This window comes from Leptidea sinapis, chromosome 3 (genome assembly GCF_905404315.1).
Source record: "Leptidea sinapis chromosome 3, ilLepSina1.1, whole genome shotgun sequence".
Taxonomy (NCBI): domain Eukaryota; kingdom Metazoa; phylum Arthropoda; class Insecta; order Lepidoptera; family Pieridae; genus Leptidea; species Leptidea sinapis.
The window spans coordinates 7,835,904-7,863,169 of NC_066267.1; the positions used below are offsets into that span (position 1 = coordinate 7,835,904).

At 35.6% G+C, this 27,266-nt stretch overlaps 1 protein-coding gene across 1 annotated transcript in view; it reads left to right on the forward strand.

Moving 5' to 3' along the window:
* LOC126979370 (huntingtin-interacting protein 1) overlaps positions 1-27,266 on the forward strand; it is a 62,248-nt gene that overhangs the window by 20,657 nt on the left and 14,325 nt on the right. The window contains exons 2-21 of the mRNA XM_050828615.1: positions 3,012-3,122; positions 3,670-3,822; positions 3,930-4,087; positions 6,725-6,786; positions 9,965-10,142; positions 11,298-11,418; positions 12,819-12,926; positions 15,367-15,485; positions 16,899-16,995; positions 17,355-17,418; positions 19,154-19,263; positions 20,234-20,334; positions 20,679-21,087; positions 21,230-21,814; positions 21,915-22,277; positions 22,664-22,814; positions 23,227-23,381; positions 23,912-24,032; positions 25,492-25,718; positions 27,007-27,248. Coding sequence (XP_050684572.1) covers positions 3,012-3,122; positions 3,670-3,822; positions 3,930-4,087; positions 6,725-6,786; positions 9,965-10,142; positions 11,298-11,418; positions 12,819-12,926; positions 15,367-15,485; positions 16,899-16,995; positions 17,355-17,418; positions 19,154-19,263; positions 20,234-20,334; positions 20,679-21,087; positions 21,230-21,814; positions 21,915-22,277; positions 22,664-22,814; positions 23,227-23,381; positions 23,912-24,032; positions 25,492-25,718; positions 27,007-27,248 — 3,635 coding nt within the window. The remainder of the gene's footprint in view (positions 1-3,011; positions 3,123-3,669; positions 3,823-3,929; positions 4,088-6,724; positions 6,787-9,964; positions 10,143-11,297; positions 11,419-12,818; positions 12,927-15,366; positions 15,486-16,898; positions 16,996-17,354; positions 17,419-19,153; positions 19,264-20,233; positions 20,335-20,678; positions 21,088-21,229; positions 21,815-21,914; positions 22,278-22,663; positions 22,815-23,226; positions 23,382-23,911; positions 24,033-25,491; positions 25,719-27,006; positions 27,249-27,266) is intronic.

Here is a 27,266-nt window from a genome sequence, read left to right on the forward strand (position 1 = left end):
TGATTAGTGTATTTTAACATCGCTATAATTTTTCTCTCACTTAAGATGAAAGTGATTATAGAAACATATTAGATCACTCACCTTGCCAAAGTACTTGTACAATTTCACTAGTGATTTTATAATTAAACGGTAGATTGTCAAACGAATCCAATACTTACAATATAAAGGCCTGGTTTCAGTGCCATTGTAATGTCACGGGTACACTATAGTGATATTATAATAAATTTAGGTATATCACGAATGAAGTTAGCAGTGTGAGAAGTCGAGCGCAATTTGCAAAATAATTGTAGGCAGCAAACATTGGACTTTGGAGCGTGTTTACAATTTTACGTCTGTAATTATTGTCGAAATAGTAGTGAACATGGGCTGATTCGGTTCTGGCTTTGTTATTTACAGTCTAGATTTGTTTTTGGGATCTACTTGTGAAGAAAGGCGCTTAGATAACAATTAGTTGATTACACTAATGTAAAACTAAAAAATTATGACTATACAAAAAATACAAGAAACAGGCGAATCAGTAACGGCCTCATAAACTAACTACCAGTAAAATTGTCAAAATATCATTACCTTACAATATCACTATAGTGTACATACAGGTCACATTACAATGTCACTAAAACCAGGCCGTTAAATTGTAAGAAATGGAGTCGATTGACAATCTACCGTTTAATTATAATATCACTAGTGAAATTGTAATATAACGTGGCTTTGAAAATATACCTGCGATAGATATACAGTTTGTTCTAGCACCTTAAATTAAAACGAATGTGAGTGAATAATTATAGAAGTCAGTGTTTTATACTGTCCGATTAAAAAGGTTTTCGGTTAGAATTAATAGTTTAACTTATATCGTAATGTAATTACAGTACGATTTATAAATACACTGGAAGCATCACGCGGAGAAAATACGAATCCGCTCGGCTAACGAGTCGAATGTATTTATAAACAGACGCACCCGTGGCGATGTAAACAAACACTTTCTTTGTCGAGATGTCTTTGAACTGTGTCACAAATAAACAAGGCCTTGAAAGTGGAGAGCAAGGGAGCTTAATATTTATATAATTAGGTTATGAATAAGTTCTTTGTTTTGTTATCGATCGACGATCGCGTACGAAAACGGACGGTAGATGATCACATGGCGCTTGATCGAATTTTTACTTCAAACATTTGGGTAGAAAAACTTCAAACGTGGATTTGCTTCAGTAGGATTAATATCAACTTTATCGCTATGTCTTACTGATTTACATAACCTCTTGGACCTGGATTTTATAGGTATTTTTTGTTGTTGGAGAATATGTATTATCTAGGATGTTATATCAGAGATAAATATATCAAAAATAAATGAAAATCATCACAGCTTCCAGTGTCTGCACTGACACAGTGAAAGATTACATATATTTGGAGCGCAAGGTGAAACTGGATCACCAAAAGACCCAAATGATGATGATGATAATTCAATACAGATTATTTTTTCTAGTAATCCACTACATTCCGTTATAAACACAATCGGCCATACAAATAAAAGTGGCATAAAGTTATACTTCAGAATAAACCAAGAATATGCTAAATGTTGACAAAATCGCTGACAACACTGTCAATACAATGACAATTCTGAAGTATTTCGAATGTCAAGCAGCCTTGCAATTTTACGCGGGAAACGATAACGTTTTGTTTTTCGGACGTATAAACGTCCGAAAAATCAATCATAGACAAAATTTCTATTTGAAAACATTTTACATGTTCTTGGTTTATGCTCAGGTATAACTTTATGCCAATTTTATTTGTAAGGCCGTAGGTATTTTAAATTATAATTGAGGAATTTTTAATTCTCATATTTCAGTAGAGTATAATTGTATGATCTTAGGAGTTTCCCATGCCATCAGTTATGAATCATGCAATATGACGATTCCATTAATGTGCGTAATAACAGCTTGTTTCAAGGTTATTCCTACCTTATGCAAAGTTAATTCATTTAAACTGCAATGCTTACCAACATATTCTCGTATGGTATTTTTTCTATATCAATTAGTATCAGTTATATATATTTACTTATACATATACTAAAGAGTAATGGAGGATATATTACCTGCCTTTTAAACCACTTTGATCTCCAAGTGGGTTCAATGTTATAAATAATAATAAAATAGTAATTAAACGCTATAAGGTTATAAGGTTTTGGAAAACTTTATTGTATAGGAAGTGATTGAATAACATGACCTTAAGGGTCCGTTCACATAGACCGGCGCGAAGCGGCTGGAAGCGATCTGAAAGCGGATGCGCTCGGTGCCGGACAGTAAAAGAAACAGTTATTAAAGTGAACATTGCTTAAAATTCAGCGAGCGAGCAAGAGCATGCGTTCGGAGCCAAACGGCTGCGCGAACGAGAAAAAATACGCGATCGAAGCCGGTCAGCTCCTCTTTCATATTATACATTATTATTTCACACGCGCGTTCAAGCATTCTTAATGTCAAAAGCAGTGCATATGCAAAAATAAACCTTACTACAAATACTAATAACGCTTTTCAACGTGATATGAATCTGCTCTCCTCGCCGGGCCGGTCTGTGTGAACGGATCCTAATTAGAAAAATGTTATCACATTTTACCGTTTATGTCCATAAACAAAACGTATGCAATGCCATGCAATTAGCCTATTTATTAAATAAAATATAAATTATAATCACAACTATGCGACAGCGCTCCTGGACCGTGCATTTTCAGAGTATCGTACATAAACTATTACTAGATATTCCTATGTAGGTATTATGTCTACAGCTTTCACGCGACGTATAGTAGTCCCAGTAAGATATCGTCGTAAATATAATAAAGTCGTTTATTAAATCAATTGCTTAAAAAAAATTCTAAATGAACATGAATCTAAGGATTTTTTATGGAAATATCTCTTCTTCCAACTAAATGTTCGTGTGCAAACTTGCTTTCACCATGCATATTACTCGCCAAAAAAATATTTGCAGATTTAAAAAAAAAATCACTGAACTATGTTGTATTTCAGACATTGGCCATTCAAAAGGCGGTCAATTCGATCGAGACACCGGTGAAAGAGAAACATGTCAGAAGCACAATCATTGGCACGTTTCAAGAGCAGAGCGCCGCCACGTATTGGGTGAGTACCAACCACCAAGCGAATTACAGATTTAATTACTGCTAGTACCTACCTAGCTAAAGACGAAGAAGACGAAGGAACGAACGGAGAATAAAGACGACGGTGAACTTGAATTAATATAGTGCTTACAAAAACTCAAAAATAACAAATGAAGGACCAAAAGATAGTTGTTTATTAAAAGCTTCTTCGACGCTTCGATAAACAACTGTATGTTATGTTTTTAAAGTGATAACCCTCACTTCTAGGATTAATACACAAATAAAATTTGAAAAACAAAATTTTATGACTATGCGGGATTCGAAACCACGACCTCCGGCGTTCCGTGCCGGTGCTCTATCCGGCATCGTTCATAAAATTTTGATTCTCAAATTTTATTTGTGTATTAACAACTGTTTTAAATAGCCAACACCAGACGTGATTTCAGGTTATCCAAGAATAGGCATTGTTGTTTCAAACCGTTTGAAATTAAGCTTCGAGTTACAGTAAGATTAGAATAACGGAAGAATTACTACTGAAAGCATCAGGATAATTTCTCGTGTGTGCACAGATGGTCGCGATACGGCAGCCCCTGCAAGACAACCGCATTGTGGCCTGGAAGTTCTGCCACGTGACACACAAGCTGCTACGTGAGGGACACCCCGCCTGTCTGGATGACTCACAGCGCCACATCCCTATGATAGAGAACCTCGGCAAGTTGTGGGTAAGCTTACCTTATCACGGTATCCTTGTGAATATTTTTTTACAAAACATGTTTCAGCGACTTTCCTTTTTAGTAGACGCATTATATAAATTTATTTCTTAATTCAGATGCACCTCAGGGAAGGCTACGGTAGATTGATCCACCTCTACTGCATTCTGCTAATGAGCAAATTGAAGTTCCACGCAAGAAACCCAAGGTTCCCGGGAAACTTGCAGCTCACAACGGAAGAATTGGATTCCATCACCGAAAATGATGTTAATATTTAGTAAGTGTTCGACTTAGTTCGTCATGTGTAGTGAGGAAAGCGTCCAGTTCTGGTCACTAACAAATAATTCAGAAAATTTGGAAGTTTGTTTAAAAATGGCGACAGCCGAGTGCCTAGTACCACGAAACAAAGTACGTGCAGTCAGGTTTGTCTCACTCCCCGTGTAGGTATCGAAATCGTAAGTAAATACGGTGGCCACACCAACGGGGCTATCCAGTAAGGACTAGAGGTGTTCGCAAAGGCTATACATTGAAATCGCGTTATAACTACTACTACTGTGTATAACTGTACTATAATATATTAGTACACTTCGTTATGACATATGACGCGTTTGATTATCGTTACCTACTATTCGTTACAGAATGTTGATGGATCGTGCGCTGTTATAAGTTATTCCATACATTATTGTTGTGTGAGCTTTTAAAAGTGCTTACTAATAATATATCTACTTATTAAAAAATTTAATTTCCTTCGTACTTTTTATACAGGCTTAGTACTGTCTGACTGAAATTATGATTTATGATAAAATATAACTTTCTATTATTTATTGATATTATTTATGCAAATTAAATTTAATGTTCCAGTTAGTTATTCTACTCAGTAAATTGTCAGGCGTACTTCAAAGTGCATTGAAAGTCATAGTCCTCTTAGAGCATAATATGGCAGGTGACAAAAATCGCGTATCAGATGAATATTAAATAACGCTTGCCAGTTTTAATAAATAATAGGTGATATGATTATAAATATATATTAGATTATTTTATCAGCTATCTAATATAACGAACACCTCTAGTAAGGACTCACGAGCGAGCAGTGACGCACGCGCAAGGTATCTTCGTCACCTACTGTATTTGTACTATTACATACGTATTCTTTGGCGCAGTGATAATCAACTCTCACACACAATCGCTACATCGAGACATTTCGTAATAATTATCAACTCTCAGCGAACATACTACTCGTATTAGTGTATGCAATAGGGATCTCTCTAGGGTATTTGGAACAAGAATCCACACACACGCATACACACTCACACACACACACACACACACATACACACACACACACACACACACACACACTTACATACACTTGCAAGGGTAATAAGAACACTTTTTTTAAATCGGCGAGCCACAATGCATCCACTCCCACTCAACACCTTAGGGAGGAGGGGATGGCTGAAAAACTGCGCTGCATGGAAACTATTGTTTCATCGCGTTGCCTAATTATTCATTTAGTATTTGTAATGTTTTGTATGGCAATAAAGAATTATTATTATTATTATCTCAAGATACTTCTGAGGCATTGTATGCAGTATTAAGTAACATCCGTAATTAGAAAAGTAGTATATCTGTATGGCGTGGCGTTCCTCCACAGTGGGGATTTAAATAACTTTCTACCGACATATGACGAAGCTGTGGAATCCTCTGTATTTTCAGGTACGCTGTGGGAATTACATAAATATAATAACGAGCTGATGCCCTCGACTTGCGTAGATAAAGGCTTTTTAAAAGTAATAAGCAAGTTTGGAATTGAAGATGATCTCATGTCCTATTCCAGTTCCGGAACTGCTCCCGTTCCCAACATATTATATGAATCGTATTTCAAGGAAGATTGTTATGGCAAATTAAACCTATTATTAGTATAGTTATAGCTCATCGGTGTGAATTTCAGTTATTCACAAATCCCGCGAGAACCATATATTTTCTGGGATTAAAATTTAGCCTTCCTTTCCCAAGCTGCAGTCTATCGCTGTACCAAATTTCATCAAAATCGGTCCAGTAGCTCCGGCGTAAAAGCGTTACAAACAAACTTACATCCACATTTGTAATTTTAGTAGGGATGTATATGTCGGCGTTACGCCAGGGTTTTCTTGATCAGGGTCCATCATGAAGAAATACAACACTAATAATTTCTCAGTTTATTGAAGCACAACTGCTAGTATAGATATGAACCGTCTTTACATAAAACAACCGCTTTTATAGCTTCCGTACAATAGATGAAACAAAGTAGATACAACTTCTTTTAAAACACAAATACAATTAGGTATTGTAAAATAATTCCTAAATACAGCTCAATAAATGTATTAGTGAATTTATATAACTTTAAATGATTTATATAATAGTTTGTTCATTTAATTTGAACAAACATTACGAAGTAAGAAGATGGCGCTGCAAGCAAGTTTCGAAATACAATTAAGAAAGACTTAATGCATAAAATAATAAAGTTTGATACAGAATAACGATATTAATTCTAATACAAATTAATTTGAACATTTTCACTATTTTAACAATAAATAAAACATGAAACATCTTCAAACAATTCAAACAGTCAAAACAGTGTCTATTAAATTAGTTAGACCTTAATAAATAACAGTTTTATGTTTATAAATAGCTTTCAGATATGTCAATAATAATATATTCATTTTAACGATAAACTAAAACATAAATATCAATAGTTGCAAACAATTGACGGTAGGTGGCGATTTGCGCCCATATATACGTTTTGGTTTAATATTTACATATATATTATTACATTATATCGTCTAACATTATTGTATTATCTATTATATTATATGTATTAAGTATCATGTTAATTACTCAAAATTTTAATTTTAATTTGTTTTTTCTTTTACAGCTTCCAGCTCTGTGTTGAACTATTCGATTATATGGATGATATTCTTAATTTACAAGCCGCAGGTAAATTGTTGTTTATTCACTAACTTCTTAAAAACTTCAAGTTATTTTTTTTATGTGAAAAGAGTTAAAGTGACTTTTGTTAGTTCATATTATTATACAAATAATTTAAGTTTTCTTTGGTGTTAATTCCGCCAATATTTGTTTTTAAAACAATTCGACACGTGTTTCGCTTCTACACGTCATCGGCATCCTCAGGACGTGTTGTCTCGCCAAAATCTGGCACGAGACTCAACTCGTAAACAACAAAAAATAAATATTGGCGGAATTAACATTATGGATTTCCGCAAAGTAACGCCTAATTCAATAAATTTTCATATTATTATCACAGAGTTGAAAGGACTTGGCAATATACGGCTCAGTTACAACCAGATTCTATTAAACATCGTTTCATATCTTTTGATTTTAAAGGAGATGTTTGTTGAGAGAGAAATGAGAGAGAAATTTGAAGGAAAAATCTATAGATTTATTAATTTCAATCGGTCAACAAACAATGCCAGATTTAAGTGTTATAATTAGAGACTACGCGCACTTTTTCAGCTCTTTTCAGCTTTTGTCCATAGAAAACAACAATTTTGCATGGAGACGTGTACGCGTCGATTCAGCTTTCCGCGTCCATTCTGCTTTCGCGGTAAACCAGCATAAAATGAGGATAAATGAGTTTTTATTATGCGAATGCTATAGAGAGCGTTCGGCGCTGTTCCGCCGCGTACAGCGCTGTTCGGCGACGAATGCGGCGGAACAGCTCTTTACAGGGATGGTTCGCGACTCAGAATGGACGCGGAAAGCTGAATCGACGCGTACACGTCTCCATACAAAATTGTTGTTTTCTATGGACAAAAGCTGAAAAGAGCTGAATAAGTGCGCGTAGTCCCTTAAAGTTATTATTCTGATTCTTACGACGCCGCACGCGGCTGATAGAAGCTGAGCTGTATAAGAGTGACCAAAATCGTTCAGCGAAACGCGAATCGAGCTGAATAAGTGCGCGTAGTCCCTTATCTGCCGCCCGTGCCGTCACTCACGGTACTCTCGATCAGGGGCGTGCATATCATATAGGCAATTAGGCAGTGCCTACCTCGTTATGAACCAAAATAAATATAGCACTAATGTTAAAGTTAATTTAGTTTAGTTTGGTTCCGTTATTTTATAACAAAACTTTTATTGGACATCCATTCATTAAATTGTTGCTTACACTAAATACTAATACTACCATAAGTAATCTTTACATATTCCAAAGCTAAATTAGGACTAGTCGTGTGTAGTGGATCTCCACAGTGCTTACATTGCTAGAAAACCATTGCACGCCACTGCTTTCGATTCTTTAGATCCCAGCCAATTACGTTATTATAATTGGACTTAGTTTCTGAAAAACGTTACAAGCCACAAACATCACATTTTAAATTTAAGGAATTCGTGTTTAAACTATAATAAATATTAGTGTATTCCATACATGTATTCTGGGCTATTTTTTTTTTATATATAAGAGAGGGCAAACGAGCAACAGGCTCACGGGATGGGGAAAGGTGAGGCTACAGCCCATGGACATCCGCAACATGGTGTGTCAAGAAATGCGTTGCCGGCCTTTAAGGTGAGAGTATGCTTTTTCCTAAGTCGTATCTGTTCGGTCAGACCGCTGCCGGTAGTTGATTCCACAAAGTGGCTATGCGAGGCAAGAAATTTCTAACGAAATGCACGGTTGTGGAATGCCAGACGTCTACGTGGTGCGGGTGGTACTTTGCACGTAATGTCCGGTGGTGGAATTCGGCCGCTGGAATCAACCCGAACAGCTCCTCTGAGCACTCCCCGTGGTTAATGCGGTAGAAGATGCAGAGAGAACCCACATCCCTACGCTATGGTATATAATCAAGCCGATCGGAGATGACTTGATCGTCGATGATTCGAACCGCTCTTCGTTGTATGCGGTCAAATGGAAGAAGCTGATACTGGGGAGCACCCGCCCAGGGGTGAGAATAGTACTCCATGTGAGGCCGAATTTGCGCCTTATAAAGTTGCATGCGGTGGCTTTTAGTGAAGTACTGTCTCGCCTTACTGAGTCCACCAAGCTTTTTAGAGGCCACTTTGGCCTTCTCTTCCAAGTGACCACGGAACTGAACGTCGCTCGATATATCCACGCCAAGTATGTCAATATAGGCTGTGGCAGTTAGAGGAGTGATCTCGAAGCGAGGGGATACGACAAAGGGAGACGTTTTAGTGGTGAACGCACAAATTTGTGTCTTTTGGGGTTGAATTGGACTAAATTTTGTCGGCCCCATTCCGAGACTTTGCAAAGCATAGTCTCGATTTCAGACACAAGTTTGTTCCGGTTCTCGTCGACGCTATCCCGGGATATGTTGGCACTACATATCCTTGGATCACCCAAAGAAAAACAGATCTGCCTCCACGGGTAGGATGCAAAAAAACACCGCATCTCGTCCTACTCTGCTGACCTATAGTGCCACACGCGGCGATAGTCTAAGAAGCGGGGCCGTGTTAGGCGCGTGATCGGCACGGTGTTCCGGATTAAGCAGTGGTCCGACGATCACAGAGGAGGGTCAACGGATACTGTAGCTGTCCGGATGTGAGGTCAACAGAAGGACCAAGGTAGGCTTCCGGATACCCCACTCACCAGACGAAACACAGCGGCGTAGCCGCTATTTCACGCCGGTTTTGAGTGGGTGAGTGGTATTTTTCCGGGCGTGCCGGCCCAATTCGGTTGTGTCCGTGAAGACCCAACATGGCATTACCACTCCTTTTACGTCATGATGTCATTTAAAGAGTGACAGTAAGGTTGCCATTTTTTGTCAGTCCGTTAATATGAATCACGTGACCAGTTTTGTGTTCTTAACTCGATTTCGACGTGATTGTGGTTTGGAACATTTTTCTAGGATTTCGTCCTATTATATGATGTGTATATGAGGAGATCCGTAGGAGTTACCGACATAGTCCAAATGATTTCGAAACGGAAGTGTCAGTGGGCAGGGCACATAGTCCGACGGACAGATGGCCGTTTGGGCAGTAAAGTCTTCGAATGGCGACCACGTACCGGAAGACGCAGTGTCGGTAGGCCCCCCACAAGATGGACCGACGATCTGGTCAAGATCGCTGGAGTACATTGGATGAGAGCAGCGCTGCTGGACGTGTACCGGCTGATTATGATGATGATATGCTGTGTCCCCGGCAGTGTTCGACAGCCTGGGCAACGCGCGCGCCAACTCGATGACGGCGAGCGGCCAGTGCCGGCTGGCGGCCCTCATCCCGTGTGCGCAGGACTCGTCCCAGATCTACGACCTCAACGTGCGCCTGCTGTTCCGGCTGCACGCCGCGCTGCCGCCCGACACGCTGGCCGGACACAGGGAGAGGTACACCCCCATACTTTTTAAACAATTTTATCTACACCCATGCTTTAAATCCTCTATTAAAGTTTCTAAAACAGTTTGCTTATTGCCTAATAACCATTACATCATCCAAACGAGAGTTGTAAAGAAATTCAGTACAGCATTGCAACACTCGTTTGGATGATGTAATGGTTACTAGGGCTGGCTTTTTTAATGTTAATAGGAAGCAAAATGTTTCAGTATCTTTTTTAGAGGATTCATGTTATGGGTGCAGATAAAGTCTTGAATGCAACTGTTGATAATCAGGTATTAAAACACTCGACGTTACATAAATATTGATTTTTTAATACGGAGCTTAAGATCTTATGTGCCTCTAATTACACCAACCCCCTTTAAATGAGATTAAGAGTACTAGAGAACCGCTATTTTTTTTTTAGAAGAAATAGTTGTAATGGCAGTATTTACTCGGAGGAATATGGTTATTTCTACTTATTAAACGAAAAAGTTACCGGGGCACAAAGACAGTAGTAGTACTAATGAGACTACTACTAATGAACTAAGGACGGAGCCTCATCTCCCTTCATATAACCTTTTTGTGGTGTCGGAGAATCTCTTATCTGCAATTCCCTAAGGAATAAAGAAATGCTCTCGCTACCAGACCATCGACAAGCTAAGCTACTCCTAGGCAACTATCAACGTAAGCATGCCAAACAACGCATAAACTTCGATAGAGACAACTGAAAGCCCTCACGGGGTTCCTCTCCGGTCATTGCAAACTGAATGGGCACCTAGCCAGAATGGGTCTCAGTGAATCAAACCTGTGCAAATTCTGCTGTGAAGCCGCTGAAGACCCCAAAACATCCTACTGGAATGCGAGGTCTTTGCCAGAATCCGGCTGAGGTGTCTTAAAGTACCTTTACTCAAAGCAAAGGACGTGCCCTGCCTAAAGCCTCTGAGGATTCATGTTTGTTTTTTTTATATTGAGATCCTAGGATTTAAGTGTATTGTAACCCCCAAATATTAATAACAATAAAGAAATGTATTATAAAATAATAGTATACCTGGACGACAGTTCGGCTCCAAAATAATTCTATTATTTTAATATATTATAAATAGACCCAAGATTAACCCTCAAAACGGACGGTTTGATAATATATTCATTGAAGTTGCGATTTACAGATTCCGACAGCAGTTCAAGAAGCTGAGTTCGTTCTACAAGCACGCGAGCAGCTTGCAGTACTACAGAAACCTCTTGACGCTTCCTGTACTGCCGTCAAACCCACCTAACTTCCTCCTTCAGGTCAGTTTCTAGTAACTGTGCCTTTTGCAAAAAATGCGGGTAGTTCCTATTGTTACCATTAATAAGAAGCTAAGTTATTTAAATTTAGCTTCATTTCTATACTTTATAATTAAAGCTCTATTAATCTTTTACTCCCTCAGTTTTAGATTATATTATGAACAAATGAAACTGAACACAAAATTTTATGAACGATCCGGGACTCGAACCCGCGATCTCTCACATTAGGTGCGAGCGCTATTTCCAATTAACCCAACCATTCGAGTGACGTATCGTTGATAAAATCTTGTATGCTTTGTTCAACTCTCAGGTTGTGGCTTCATCTACAGAATCTACTTTACAGTTGATAACCTGCTCAACCCAATTTATATATTAGGAAATTGACTTGAGATGTCGCTCTTTCAAATCAAACCAAGGCTCGGCTGATTCACTCGGATTCCAGCGTTTGGCAAATCAACAACTTCTGAAGATGCGTCGTGTCCAAGTGATTAATTGAAACTTGGAGAAATTAATACTAAAGTTCAACATATTATAATAGAAATGCATTACCGCAAAATAACCTCTAATTCTGTTATCCAAATGTTTTAAGTTTCAAGATTTTGGCGAGCCAACATGTCCTGAGGATGCCCCGTGTAGAGGCGAAACACGTGTCGGATTGTTTAAAGACAAATATTGGCGGAATTAACACTTAACAAAACTAAATAAATTTGGATAATTATGGATTTCCTCAAAGTAACGCCTACTTCAATAAATTTTGTTACTCTGTTAATTTTCTAGTCATATATGACGAGGAAAGAACCTCTGTATTGTTTTTAAAAGGTGTGACGTCATTACTGTTGACATCACAATTGCTATCTTGCTGAATGCCCCGTGTAGAGGTGAAACAAGTGTCGGATTGTTTAAAGACAAATATTGGCGGAATTAACACTTAACAAAACTAAATAAATTTGGATAATTATGGATTTCCTCAAAGTAACGACTACTTCAATAAATTTTGTTACTCTGTTAATTTTCTAGTCATATATGACGAGGAAATAACCTCTGTATTGTTTTTAAAAGGTGTGACGTCATTACTGTTGACATCACAATTGCTATCTTGCTGAAGATCACTCATTGGTTCTTCTAAAGAAAACTACACGAGTAGGTATTTTATTACTTTTGTTTATTCAACGGGCAGCGTTACGACGTCCCAGAGAGGTCCGTATCGTACGACAGCCCGAGCACGACTGTCGACCGTGCGGCTATATTTATAGGACCCGGCGCACGTGCTAATCCACGTGTTTTGAAATGCGGCCGTATTTATGAGGCTCGGTGCACGTGCACGTGTTTTCAATTCGTGCTGTAGTATTTGCGCCGATATATAGTTTTTGACAATATTGATTTATGTTGTACTTCTATAACAGAGTGACTTCGGTACCTACGTGACCCCAGTCGTGTCCATCCCGGAGCTTCCGCCAGATGAAGTGGACACGGTTGGCTCGCTCATCGACACATCTGATACTATGAGCCAGGTATTGACTTAAACTTAAATAATTCGTAAATTTATTTTATTTTATGCTACCCAGTTAGTCTTTTTAAATCCATTAAACTTAATCATGCATGGCAAACAAATGTATAATCATCTAAGGCTGTCTTCAGATCAAATTTGAAAACAAATATTTATGATCGCTGCGGGCCTACAACCCGCGACCTCTCGCGTTCCGTGCGAGCTCACTTCACGGAGCTTATCGTATCGTTGATAAATCGTGTATGTCTTGTTCAACTCTCAGGTTGCGGCTTCATCTACAAGATATACTTTACAGTTGATAACCTGCTCAACCCCAATATTTGCTTTATAAGAAATGTACTTGAGATGTCGCCCCTTCAAATCTAAACAAATTGTTGTTTTTTAAAGTGATAACCCTCACTTCTGGGATTAATTACACAAATGAAATTTGAAAACAAAATTTATAAACGATGTGGGACTCGAACCCGCGACTTCTTGCGTTCCGTGCGAGCGCTTTTTCCACTGAGCCAACCGTTCAACGTTTCGTTCATAAATCGTGTATGTCTTGTTCATCTCTCAGATTATAGCTTCACCCACATTGTTCATTAATTTTACTTACAAAATATTTAATTTGTGTAAATAATCTCAGAAGTGAGGGTTATCACTTGAAAAAATAACAAATCGTTCAAAGGTAAGATATGTTTTGCTTAGAAAATGCAATTTGAACTTGTTTTTCAAAGTAATAGTAGATTTTACAACGAGTGCACAAAACGAACCATTTTTATCCGAGACTTTTAGCAGCCCACGCTTTCGGCTCGGGCTAATAGTAATGTCGAGGATAAAAAGGTTTTGTGGACGAGTTCTAAACTCTGCTTTTCATTTCGATTGTGAGGAAATAAAACAGTAGTATAACATGGACATTTTTTACAATTTTAGCAGATTTTAAGAAATTAATAAACGCACGTAAAAACAAGAACTGTTTCCCGCCGCTTTTTTTTTAATCTTACGACATTGATATTAGGCTTGGGCTCCGGACCTATACAGCCTACTATTAAATTAATTTGGTAATATATATTTCTTTTTTATTAATTAAATAACCTACCGTATTTTAATTTTAATATCTTTTATGTCTTAAAAAACACATGAGGCAATTAAATTAAAGTAAATATTAAAAAATAACAAATTCTATCTCTGAACTTTTTATTATATTTGGCTGTATGGCTCATTTTCTTTGCCTTAATATAGATACATTTATGAGTATATCCTTTTGTGCACTTGTGCACAAAAATCGATTTTGTGCAGCATATATCGTGCACAAATAAAGCAATTTCAGAGCATGAGAAGTGAAAAGGATATTGATGGCTATGTCTTGCATAATAATGTTCTAACTGTGCTCAGAAAAAGTGAGAAACGATTATAACTACTTAACCACAACATTTTTATAATTTAGTAAATAAGTAAGTAAGTAATTTAGTAAATCTTAGTTTATTATTAACATTTTTTTTACTAGTACCTCTTTTTATTTTTATTTTATATCATTTATTTTTCTCTGCTGTACTTTAGTCTTAATTGTCATAAAATATTAATTTTAAGGAAACTAGGTCTAATTCAGTACTAACATCTCTTTGTAAACCTTAATATGTATGTGACTGTTTGTTTCTAAATATATAAATAATAATAAAATAATATATAAACTACGATACCTACCATTCCTCAACAGAGAACAATAAATTATACACAAACTTAAATGAATGGAAGGATACATATAAATAAGTATGCGATAAGAACTAGGTTTGTTTGTTTGTAACTTAATATAGTATAATATAGTATATAGTATATATAATATTTTATAAGTTTGTAATAAATAATAGTTAAAAAAAAACTAAAAAGCACGCTTTATATAAAATTCAACTAAAAAATAGATTTTTTTTTTTTTAGTTTTATTATTATAACTATTATTTATTTTTCATTTTTTAGTTAAATTTTCTATAAAAGCGTATTTTTAAAACTATTAAGTACTTTAACATCAATTCCTGCCTTATCGACTATAGATGAAAATTATATAAATTAACAAAAATCATTTTTTACAAATTTGAATAATTTTATCAAATTAGTGTAATGTCATCGGTCCTCGATAAATCTACAAGGTTTGAACGAAATCTAGCCGTTTAAGGGGGTCAAAATCGCGCCCAAAGAAGTCGGTTACAAACATACAGACATACATAAAAATTAGAATAATTGTAATAATTTTTTGAAATCATCATCATATTGTTATTAGTTTCAAATACTGATATTATGACATTTAGTATATTTTAAGTTTTGTTTTTCTTAATTAATTAATAATATATAACATGCGACGAGTGTAGTACACGGTAAAACCAGAATGGGTTTATGTTTGTACTTTATGTAAAAATTGTAAAATACTTTTTTTTGTGTGCAAAATAAAAAAACAAAGAAAAATACAGGTGATACCGGAACGGTCGGACTCGTTAGATACCCGCACCACGCCGTCGCCTGTGCCCGACCCCATACTGGAGCGGGACAAACTGATCGAGCATCTGCAGAACGAACTCAGGAGGATGAGGTGAGGCATATGGATGTAGCCACTAACACGGATCTTGAACGGTGTCATTGAATTCGCATTAGTCAAACATAGATGCGTCTAGAATGACTATGGCGTCGGAAAAAATTGAGGTGGACAGTTAACCTCTATTTTGAAAAATTCACCCACTCATTTTTTTATTTAAAAAAAACAGCTGAAGGTGCAGGTTCGGGAAGAGTTTCCACCGTTTTACTGAACTACATCATATTAACAGGCGGAGCTACGTCCGGCGTTCTGATTAATGACCTCGAAGGCACACTATATAAAAATTACAACCAAGATTGTAATCCGCCCAAATATATCAAAATTAATTACTAATAGTAATATTCGTAATGCAAGATTTCTAGAAAACATATTTATATTCAACGACCCCTATAGCGCAGTGGTTAGTGACCCTGCCTACTGAGCTAGAGGTTTCGGGTTCGAATCCCGGTAGGTGTAGTCATTTATATGATAATGATTTAAGTAAGTATATTGTATTAAACATATCGTTGTCTTGTACAGTACAGGCTATGCCTAGTTTGGGGTAAGATAATTTGTGTAAAAGTCTGTCAATATTATATTATACTAGCTGACCCGACAGACGTTGTTCTGTTCATAATAAAAAAAAACTTGCGGATGGAATTTTAGAAAATCCGTTCTTAGCTGACCTCTACTCAGTGAAAAGAATATTCCTACCAAATTGCAAGTCTTTAGCTCTAATGGTTCCAGAGATATCGTGATGAGTGACTATATACATGGAAATCTCTTATATATAAAAATGAATTGCTGTACGTTAGTCTCGCTAAAACTCGAGAACGGCTGGACCTATTTGGCAAATTTAGGTCTTGAATTATTTGTGGAAGTCCAGAGAAGGTTTAAAAGGTGAATAAATAGGAAAATGCTGCTAAATTAAATAAAAACAACAAATTTGTTTTTCCTTTGATGTGCCCATATATAATTTCTATGAGAGAATTTATTGACGCACGGTTTGACAGTTCTGCTGTGAAACAATTTCATTACGACAGCAGGGTGCATATTTTACGAAGTAATTTTTGATGTTATGATATACTAGCTGACCCGGCAAACGTTGTTTTGCCATATAAAGCATAATTCACGCGATAGTTTTATAAATAATTGCCTATGTGTTATTCTGGTGTGTAAGCTATATTATTGTAAAGTTTCGTCAAAATCCATTCAGTAGTTTTTGCGTTAAAGACGTTCATTTACACACTTATCCAGACATACAAACTTTCACATTTATAATATTAATAGGATTATTGACAAATTCGTATAAAACATTATTTTATTTATTATATACAGAACAACGTCTGTCGGGTCAACTAGTAGATAATAAATTTCCCTCATTAGTTTAAGTTATGAGAATATTTGTTGACATTGATGTAAACGAAACAGGACGGATGTATCACAGATAGTGCAGGAGAGGAACACGATGCTTGGTTCAATGCGGGAACACTCCACGCGAATTGAGGCACAATTGCAAGCTACTAAGGTATATTCTTGCTTAATAATCTCATTAGTACTACGTTACGTTAGAGGTAACTTAACATCTTATGTCTCAAGGTGACGAGCGCAATTGTAGTGCCGCTCAGAATTTTTGGGATTTCTAAAGAATCCTGAGCGGCACTGCATTGTAATGGGCAGGGCGTATCAATTTCCGTCAGCTGAACGTCCTGCTCGTCTCTTCCGTTATTTTCATAAAAGAAAAGGTCTTCAATAAATTAAACATAAAGTTACTGATGGTTTTAATGGTGTATTTTTTTCCTAATAAATAAAAATATTTGAGAATTTTACAAGAATGTGACATTATATAAAAACAAAATGTCAGTGAAAAATACTTTTTATTAACAGAATGAGCTTGTGGAAGAGAGGCAGAAAGCTGATACACTGGCTGTTGAAATTCCAGTAATTCAAAGTAAGTATAATTATGTAATAATGAAATGAAATGAAATTATTCTATTTGCAAGAAACAATGTGCTTAAGATGTTAACATAATATTATTAATAATCCTATATGTTTCGTCAATTGACATGCAAAATATAGAGTTGTCTACCTGATTGTTATTGACCCAGAATACCTACAATTTTTTATGTAAAATTTCGCTTATTAGGTATATTGAATTATTTTCAAAGTACCAACACACTACTGTTATGCCATCATTAATAATAATAAAATCAAAATTCGAAGTTATATAATATAAGATGTAAGTATGTTAAAAATAATATTTGTTATTAAACTGAGATAATTTATACTTCTAGATAGTAACTGTGACAGATGTGAATCGAAAAAAATAGCGGTTAACAGTGTAACCTAATCTAAACAAGATAGTTTTCCAATTACAGCACTAAAGCACATTATGCGGCATTAGCTCAATATGGAATGTTCCAACTACAGCAACGATTCGCATAATCGAGCACTCTCAAAAGTAATGCTTTCGAGTGATAGTAATATTGTTTAATCTTTCGTTTCGTCGTTTAAAATAGATTTTTTTCAAATAATAAAAGTTAATTCTGACTGTGTTAAAATAATTAATCAAAACATAAAAAAAATGTTAGTAAAATAATCAAAATCCAAATTACTTACAATAACCGTAATTAGTTTTCAACCACTAATTATTGTAAACCACTTTATTTTTACATTAATGAGGTTACTATACTCTATGAATTTTTTTTTCAACACTCAACTAAGCGCACTCTGCTGGTGCATTTAAAAACTTTTTTTTTATTAGGTTCACTAAACGGGATACACTCTTAATGTTGTATAAAACAGAAAAATATGTTAACATGTTGGGGTGAGTGCCTCCTTCTGGAAGTGAACACAGCATGCTTTTAAATGTGTTCTAGATTTTATATAAAACTAAAAACATTAACTTAATCTAGATGAACACAATTCAACCCCACAGTCCCCAAGCTAATAATCCGCTTTTTCTAGTAGAAGTCTTCTGAACCTAGGGACTGACGGATTGAATATGTCTACCTTCTGACAGACTTCATTATACAGAGAACAAATGCGATATAAACTAGAATGTTGACCATAATTTGTGTGTGTTGAGGGTAGACTGAACGCTTTCCTATTAATAATACGGCTGCAGTGCAGTGGGACAGCCAAGGCAATTTTACTCAATAAAAGAGGACTGTCTATGGGGCCATTATTATCAGTTTGTTTAAAAAGACAAGGTCTGACACTTTCCTACGCTGTACAAGAGACGTCATGCCAAAATGCACAAGCCTAGATTCGTAGCAGTCTAATCGACGACAAAGATTACTTGATATGAGAGATTATATAAGAATTTCGACTGCACCTGCTCTAAACTTTTAATATGAACTTTGTAAGAAAAAAACTAATTCACTTCTCAATCAGGACAAATCGGAATTGTGCGGCACTGAGTCGCATTATGCTGTGTAATTGTAAAATTTACCTAACCTCTATTTTCAGCAACGCACGCACACTAAAACAAAGTTACTAACAAATCGCGAGGGTAAGACTTAGCTTGTCATGCACACTAAAGTAATAAACCTGGCCTCGTGCCATGTTTTATCTAACAGCAAGAGGCTTTAGAAGTATAAATTATCTTAGTTATTTAAAAAAAAAAACTCTTATTTATGTATGTACTTTATATTGCAAAAATTAACAAACAATATTCGTTATAGAGAGGCTTAAGGAAACCGAAGAAAAGGCTAAAGTGACAGACGATAAATTCCAAAAGTTAAAAGGTGCATACACACAACTGCGAGAAGAACATATTAATCTTATAAGACAGGCAAGTATTTCGCCACTATGTGGGTTTTTTCTTTTACGCGGCCAACGCGAGTAGCAGTAGAGTTTTCAGAAAATGTCACACAATAAAAAGGGAAATGCACCCACTCGAGATGTGTGGTTCTGTACCGCGTAGTTTATATATTACTAGTGGACCCAACAGACGTTGTCCTGTCGGGAATTTCGGACACACGTCTTAAATTTGAAAAATCGGTCCATCCGTTGGGAGGAGTCCACTTAAATACACATGAGCAGGATAATTATATTATATCGACGGAATTGAGAATCTAAACCAATCTCAAATTCACTGCAACACACAAAAAAATCATCAAAATCAGCCCAGCCGTTTAGGAGGTAGTTCAATTGTGAATCTAAACCATTCTCGAATTCACCTGAAGACACACCAATCTTAAATTCACTGGAACACACAAAAAAATCATCAAAATTGGTCCAGCCGTTTAGGAGGTACTTCAATTGTGAATCTAAACCATCCTCGAATCCACCTGAAGACACACAGAAAGTTTCATCAAAATCGGTCCAGCCGTTTAGGAGGAGTTCAGTGTCATACACACGCACACAAGAAATATATATATATAAAGATTGTCAAAAGAAACAAACCAATGTGCTACTTACTGCAGGGTGCAAATCAGTGGAGAAATTGTTAGCAATTTTTTTATCGAAAGACGTCAAACTTGGCAGAGCTCTCATCATACTTCTGACCGATTTGTGATTATTGATCTATTTAAGAAATCAATAAACACAACTCTATATTGAAACATAACAGTATAAAAATTTCATCTGGCACCCCAGTAATACATAGTTATGCACATATGCACCTAATAATATATTTAATTTGATATTTGTTTAACAACAACTTTCCGCTGGCGAAAGTAAAAATAATTGTGATGAATATCTCACACACAGAAGAAATTCAACTAAATTACATAATATTTTATTTCTTTTAAATGATACAGAAAGCTGAAGTTGATAAATTGACGACAAGTCTCCGAGCGGCCGCAGCTCAACATGAAAGTGCCAAAACGATGTTACAACAACAGCTGAATGACCAAATGAAGTATGTATACCTGGAACGATATGAAGGCTTCAATAACTGAGATATACTAAATTTTATCGAATTTAATCGATCGAATAAAATAAATAGAATTATATATAATAGAAGTATAGCAGTAAAATGAAAAATACTCTGTTGGTTAGCATTGAATAACTCATGTTGTCCAACAATGATACTTAGTAATTTAGAATAGTATAGCTTAATCATTTTAGTTATTAATTAAAGTAAATAGTAGTTAATATGTTTAAGCACAATTACTGTTAAAGTTTGGCAAGATTTATATAATTATGTAAAAAGTGTACTTATTAAATTTAAATTAATAAAAAAATTGATATACCTCATTGCAGAGATGTTGAACTCCTTCAGCAAAAAGCATCGTCAAGTGAAGAGGTTGAAGCGTATAAGACGGAATTACTTAATCTCAGAAGTGACCTCGAACAGTCTCGGCAAAAAGAAGTTGAATTGGAAACATTGAAAGCCTCAATGGAAGCATTGCAAATAGAACAAAAAACAACTACTGCAGAACAAGAAGAGAAAATTTCTTTTATAACGAATGAATTAAAAGAACTGTCTGAAAACTTTGAAAGAATAAAAAAAGAAAAAGCCGAAAGAGATGAAGAAATAGCTAAAGTAAAAGATGAATTGAATAGTGTAAGAGACAAAAGTGGCGAAGAGTATAAAAAAGTTTGCGAAGAAAAGGATACAGCACTTAAACAATTATCAGAGTTAACTATTAAATATCAGCAGGAGAAAGAGGTTAGTATATTATGTAAAATATTTTAATGTAAACGGTAATCTATTTGTAACTAAAAATTACATAGCTGCTTCTCCTGCATGTTTCTAATATTCCAATGTAAATAATATTTTGCGTGCGCTGTACATAATAATTTTTCATCAGGCTCACACTCATCATACTAATAATTTAGACTCAGAAATTGAACTTTTGACTAAGAAATTAAATGACGCTGAAGTTTCTTTACAAAACGAATGCAGACATACTAGTGAATTACTAAAAGATAAAAGATCTGAATACCAGAATAGTTTAAATAAAAAAGATTTAGAGATTAAAGAATACGTGGACCAAATTACTGCTTTTAAAGACAAACTAGTAAACTCGACAACAACTTACGAAAATGCTATATTGTGTAAAGAACAAGAAATAAACAAGTTACGGATAGACATAGAGGAAATCCAGAAAGAGACTGAATTATCCACTTCCAGTTTACAATTAGAATTAGAATCAAAAAAATCTGAGCTTGAAAAAGTACTTTCTGATAAACTACGCCTTGATAATTTGTTGTCTGAAGAACGATCAAAAGTAATTGACTTCCAATCTAAATTGGAAGACGCAAAACGTGAAAAGATTGAGGAGTTATCACGGCTTCAGACGAAAATTGAAGCGATGGCTGTAGAATACAAATCAGAACTAAATGAAAAGTTAAATTTGAACTTCATGTTAGACACACTCAAAACTGATAAACAGGTTTGTGTTACAAATTAATAAAATATTATATTTTTGATTATTATAATTACTGCCTAGTGACTAATCAGTAGATATCATTAAAAATAACGATTTTTATTAGGTTCTCCAAAATGAAATTGAACGATTAACATCTGAACGAATTGAACTCGGCAATAAAATCGAAACAATTATCACCGAAAAAAATAAAATGGAGAATGATTTAAAATACGAAATGTATGAATTAAAAATAGAACATGATAAGTATAAAACTGAAAAAGATAAAGAAGTGAAATATTTATCAATAAAACTAAATGATTTAGAAATTGATTCACAAAGAGAAAGCATTGAAAAAGCTAATGTGATCGAGGAGTTAAAAAAAGAAATTGAAATGTTCAAATCTAATTTGTTACTTTTGAAGAAGAAAAGTTTGGATGAAAAAGAGAAATTAGAACGCGCCGTTGATGAGAAAATAAATGAAGTGCAGGTTAGGTTACGGTGCTGGCTCTGTGATCGTTACAAACCATTTTTCGAATATCACGTTTTATGATTTCACCCGAACGTTACATCATCTTGTTATCGTTGTATTTTCAGCCCTCGATTATCATTCATAACATGCAGGACATTTGCAAAAATAAGTTAAATGTGGTTCATCAAGCTTCTTGTCTTCCAACTCATTCCATGCCCAATTTTTATTGACAATAATAAGATTTTTTTTGCTTGTCTTTTTGTTTCTCTGAGTGTAATGAAATTTCTAATGGCATGTTTTTATTTTCAATATCTGCATCTACCGCTGTGCTCTTCAATCTGCATGGATTCCCTTTCTGGCTTTGGATTTCGACGGCCTTGCGTTAAGTACATTTCGATATATAGTTGTTGGAAGCTAGGCTTGAGCATACTGAGGAGGGGAGATTGAATGCCGAGTGTGAATTGCAGGATTTATTGCAACAAAATACAGTGCTAGAAGCGGATTTGGCAACACTCAAGATACAACTGGAGGAGGCGCAAAACGAAATTAAAAAGCGTAAGTGAATTAATAAACATATGAATTGTATCTAATATATAAAATTCTCGTGTTGCAGTATTTGTTACCAAACTCCTCCGAAACGGCTGTCCCGATGTGTATGAAATGTTGTGTGCACAATCGGCACAGCACTGAGAATCGACCAACATCTATTTTGCATACCCAATTTTTTTTAATTGTGTTTTTAATTTATATGGCAATACAAATGACCGGGTCAGCTAGTATATTTTATAATTATATTTATTGATTAAATGAAATATATTTTATATATGGTAAATGCTTAACGCTTCCGTATAAGATTGTGATTCCTTATAACAATTATTTCTTCATTTTAGTAGATATGGTAAATTAATATTTGTTTTTATTTTTAGACTTGGAAAAATAAATAATGTTTAATGAATAAATATTACAGAAAGCTCGAAAATACTGAGTTGTGCTGGTGAGGCGGCGTTAGAAGTGACGAATTCTGCCATATTGAATCTAGAAAATTCTAACACGCAAGATGCTAACAAGCTAGCGGCTGAACTAGCTGCAAAGGCGTTTGAAGAATTATCTAGAAAGTCTCAGGTATAATCAAGTTATCCCCTTTACATGATATTCAATTCAAACGAAACGTAAGAATCGAAATTCTAAATCGTCTATTAAAAACGCAAATATGAAGTAGAGGTTAAAGATTGGCATTAAATTTCTTTCCACTTTCTTCATTTAAAGCCAATTCTTTCGAAACGGTGGTAAATGTAAAACATAGATTTTCAGTTGTAAATTTTTGGCTTTAATAATAATTAATTAAAAAAAGCGCAAAAAAATAATGCTGAGAGAGTTTCTTGCGCCGCTTCTTCTGTCTCAGAGCGCCATTTGTTTCCGAAGCGGTATAGTATTTAGCATATTAGAAATGACATCAAAAAAATTCTAAAGAAATTTATTTTGCCTTCAAAAATCAACCGTTTATGCCTTTTAGTTTAAAAAAAAATGCCCAAGAGATATAGACAATTTTATCATTGTTTTGGTATATTATGTAAACGTTAAGACTTTAAATAATTCCTAATTCACCTAATACATTCCAGCTTCCATAATATTATATGTCTACATATTTTAAGGTGGAAGGCGCAGAGGATATTCTTGCAAAATCAGCAATATTCGCAGCGCACAATACAGCACAGCTTTCAGCATATGCGGCCGAAGTCACCAACCTGTCCACTGATGCACAGCTTGTCGATAGTGAGTATTGTTAAATTACCGACGAAATATTATTTTAAACAAATGAAAATCCAATATAAATTTCACTTATCATACTTAAATATAAACAAATTTCTAAAAGCATGCATACGATATTTTACAGGTTTAATTATGTAAGAACTTTAGTTGAACTTTAAGAACTCTGGTGTTACAAGAGAATGTGGGCGGCGGTGATCACTTAACACCAGGTGATCCGTACGATCAAATATAAATTCACACAATCATAATTATTGCATCAATTTCATGAACTCCCATTTAAATGTTGCCCATTTTAACAATTTACATAGTAAAGGGACTTTGACTTGTGACTACAAAAAAATAAACTATTTACGTTTAAAAAAATCGACTTAAAAAACTGAAAAGTATCAAATAACCAAAAATTTAATTTAATACACCTCTTATGCAAACCTTTACCTTTAATATTAATAAAATAGTATTATTTATATGTGCTACCTATTGATAGGTTTTAAGTCAGTGCCAAGCCCAATATTGTAAAGAGATTACCTACTTACGTTAATTATTTAGGTGGTCTGGCCACGCGTGTCTGTACGCTTGGTTCCAGACGAAGCTATCCCGCTCAAAGTCACGCGTGGTGAGTGTAGGTTTTACCTTAGGTAAAGGTTTAGGTTTATTACATTTGGCTTGGCACCGACTTCAAAGCTATCAATATGTAGCACATACAAATAACAGCATTTTATTAATATTAAAGGTAAAGGTTTGCATAAGAGGTGTATTAAACAAAATGTTTGGTTATTTGATACTTTTCAGCTTTTGAAGTCGGTTTGTTTAAACGTAGTTTATTTTTTACGTTTTAGTGTCAGTTAATAATAATATATAATCAACCTGAATGAAAACTCCAAAAGAAAGTCGTACACATAAAACAATTATGTCATCTAGGTACACAAAACATTTCATATAAATGCTCCTAAAGTGAAATCTACTGGGCCAAACTATGTAAAATTTTTATGGGACCGAATGGCATCTATTTTGCATCGAACAAAAGAAGAATTACGTAAATCGGTGTACATATATATATAAAAAAAATACCGATCGATTTGATAACCTCCTCCTTTTTGAAGTCGGTTTAAAATGTGAGAAGTTAAGTTTTAGGTAATTTAAAGAGCCAACAGTGTGTTGTTTAAGAAACGTTATGCATTATTTCCAACTGTAGCGCAACTGCACCCCTTTTTTTTCAGATTCGGTTTTCCGAATTAGCAACACGAATGTGAAATGCACACTTGTAGGATATATTCGTACTGATTGAATGTTTACATGTTATTATTATATTCCAACTTAACAAACCGAACATACTACCTTCCATCCAATTATTTAGTATAATTTTTATCATGTATACACATGCATGCATTCGGAAATCCAAGTATGAAAGAATTTCAAAAACGAATGTGTGTGGCAATAATTTAGAGTGCCAATTATAATGTAGAAATAAACAACGAGTGCCGCAACATGCTGTCCACGACGCGGCAATGCCTGGAGTCACTCCAGGGCGGCGCAGTAGACCGCGGGCTGTACGCAGCGGCGCTGAGCACCGTGCGAGCCGTGTGGGCCAGTGCGGGCGTGGCCGAGCGCGCGGGGGGCGGAGCCCGCACCGTGGACGACGAGCTGGCGGACATGGACCGCGCCATCGAGCACGCGGCCACGCAGATTGAGGTAGGCTTAGATGACTGTACGAGTGGAACATCGCGTTGTATCGCACATCACGTTGCGCCCTGTGAGCGATTGCGCTGGCGCGTGCCGTGTTTCCTCATTTTCCCCCAGTTCACGTTCGAGCTTCAATCGGTTCGCGTGTGATCATAACCATTTAGACTTAGTTCAATAAACCAACTGTACTTAAGTCTCGTTTAATTTATGAACCAAACATAAATTAATCTGTACGGCAACCAGAACATCGTACATCGTGGTCCTTCGAGCCGGATATGATTCAGCGACCTATGGATGATGACAAATATGTTGTGGAGCACTATGCCAGAATCATCAACCAGTTTACCGTCACGAAGAGATACAGCTTCCTCTCGTACTATCAAACCTCGGAATTATTTATTTATTAGGAAGACCACCAGCTATTAGCTACCTTATATGTTAATTTACATAACTGTGAGCCAATTATAGGTCTCCACCAGTAGTGACCTAATAATTAAATTCAACTATACTAATCAACACTAAAGTAGACTACTAAAATACAATGCACAATTTAAAATAATTACATAATTAAAACAGTTAATACACATGTAAAGATTCAGTGTCATTACAGCACTACTTTTAACTACTATCTTAATACTTATTAAAGAAACTCCGGCTTAACAAGCTCCTAGCTGACATAAAGTTGTAAGTCTGAAAAAGATCGATTATATTAGCCCTAGATAATTTATTAAAATTATTACTTGCTCGCCAAGGAATGTAATTTCATTATAGTTGGTACTAGTAAGAGGAAGTTATAAAAGCGGATTGAACCTAAGCGGCCTAGACGGGGTTCGACGGGGTTTGAGTCTAATTAAACAAAAAAGTTCGAGGCAGTCAATAAAATCAGAGGCTTTTTTCATGAGAAATATTAAATCGGCGATTTCGCGTGTTTTTTCAAGAGGAAACAGATGGTACCTTTTGCAAATATTAATATAATATTTAGAGGAGTAATAGATGCCGCGAAAACCTTCTCTGAATGTTTTCTAAACGGTTAACATAAGTAGAGTACACTGGATTCTAAACCTCAGTTGCATTTCCCATATGACTGCGCACAATGTGCATTACAATTATGCTGAATTATTATGAATCTATTCAAATTTCAGTAAACTGATACAAATATTGAATTTATTTGAGTAACGCTAGGTAACAGAACGAACATTGCAAATTGTTATCTTATGTGTAGATGAATAAAGTGTTTTTATGTTAGTATACTTCTCCATTTTGACTGAAATTAAAACCATAACACACCGTCCCACAGAATATGTTAGCAGCTAGCAAAGCGGGTGACTCCGGTGTTAAGCTGGAGGTGAACAGCAAGATCCTGGACGCGTGCACTACTCTCATGGCAGCCGTGAAGGTGCTGGTGCAGGATGCCAGGCGGCTGCAGAACGAGCTGGGTGACGTGAAGACCAGGCAGAAGATGTACAGGAAGAACCCACAGTGGTCCGAAGGGCTCATATCGGCCGCAAAATCGGTCGTCTTTGCTGCTAAGCTCTTGGTGTAAGCAAATTAATGGAT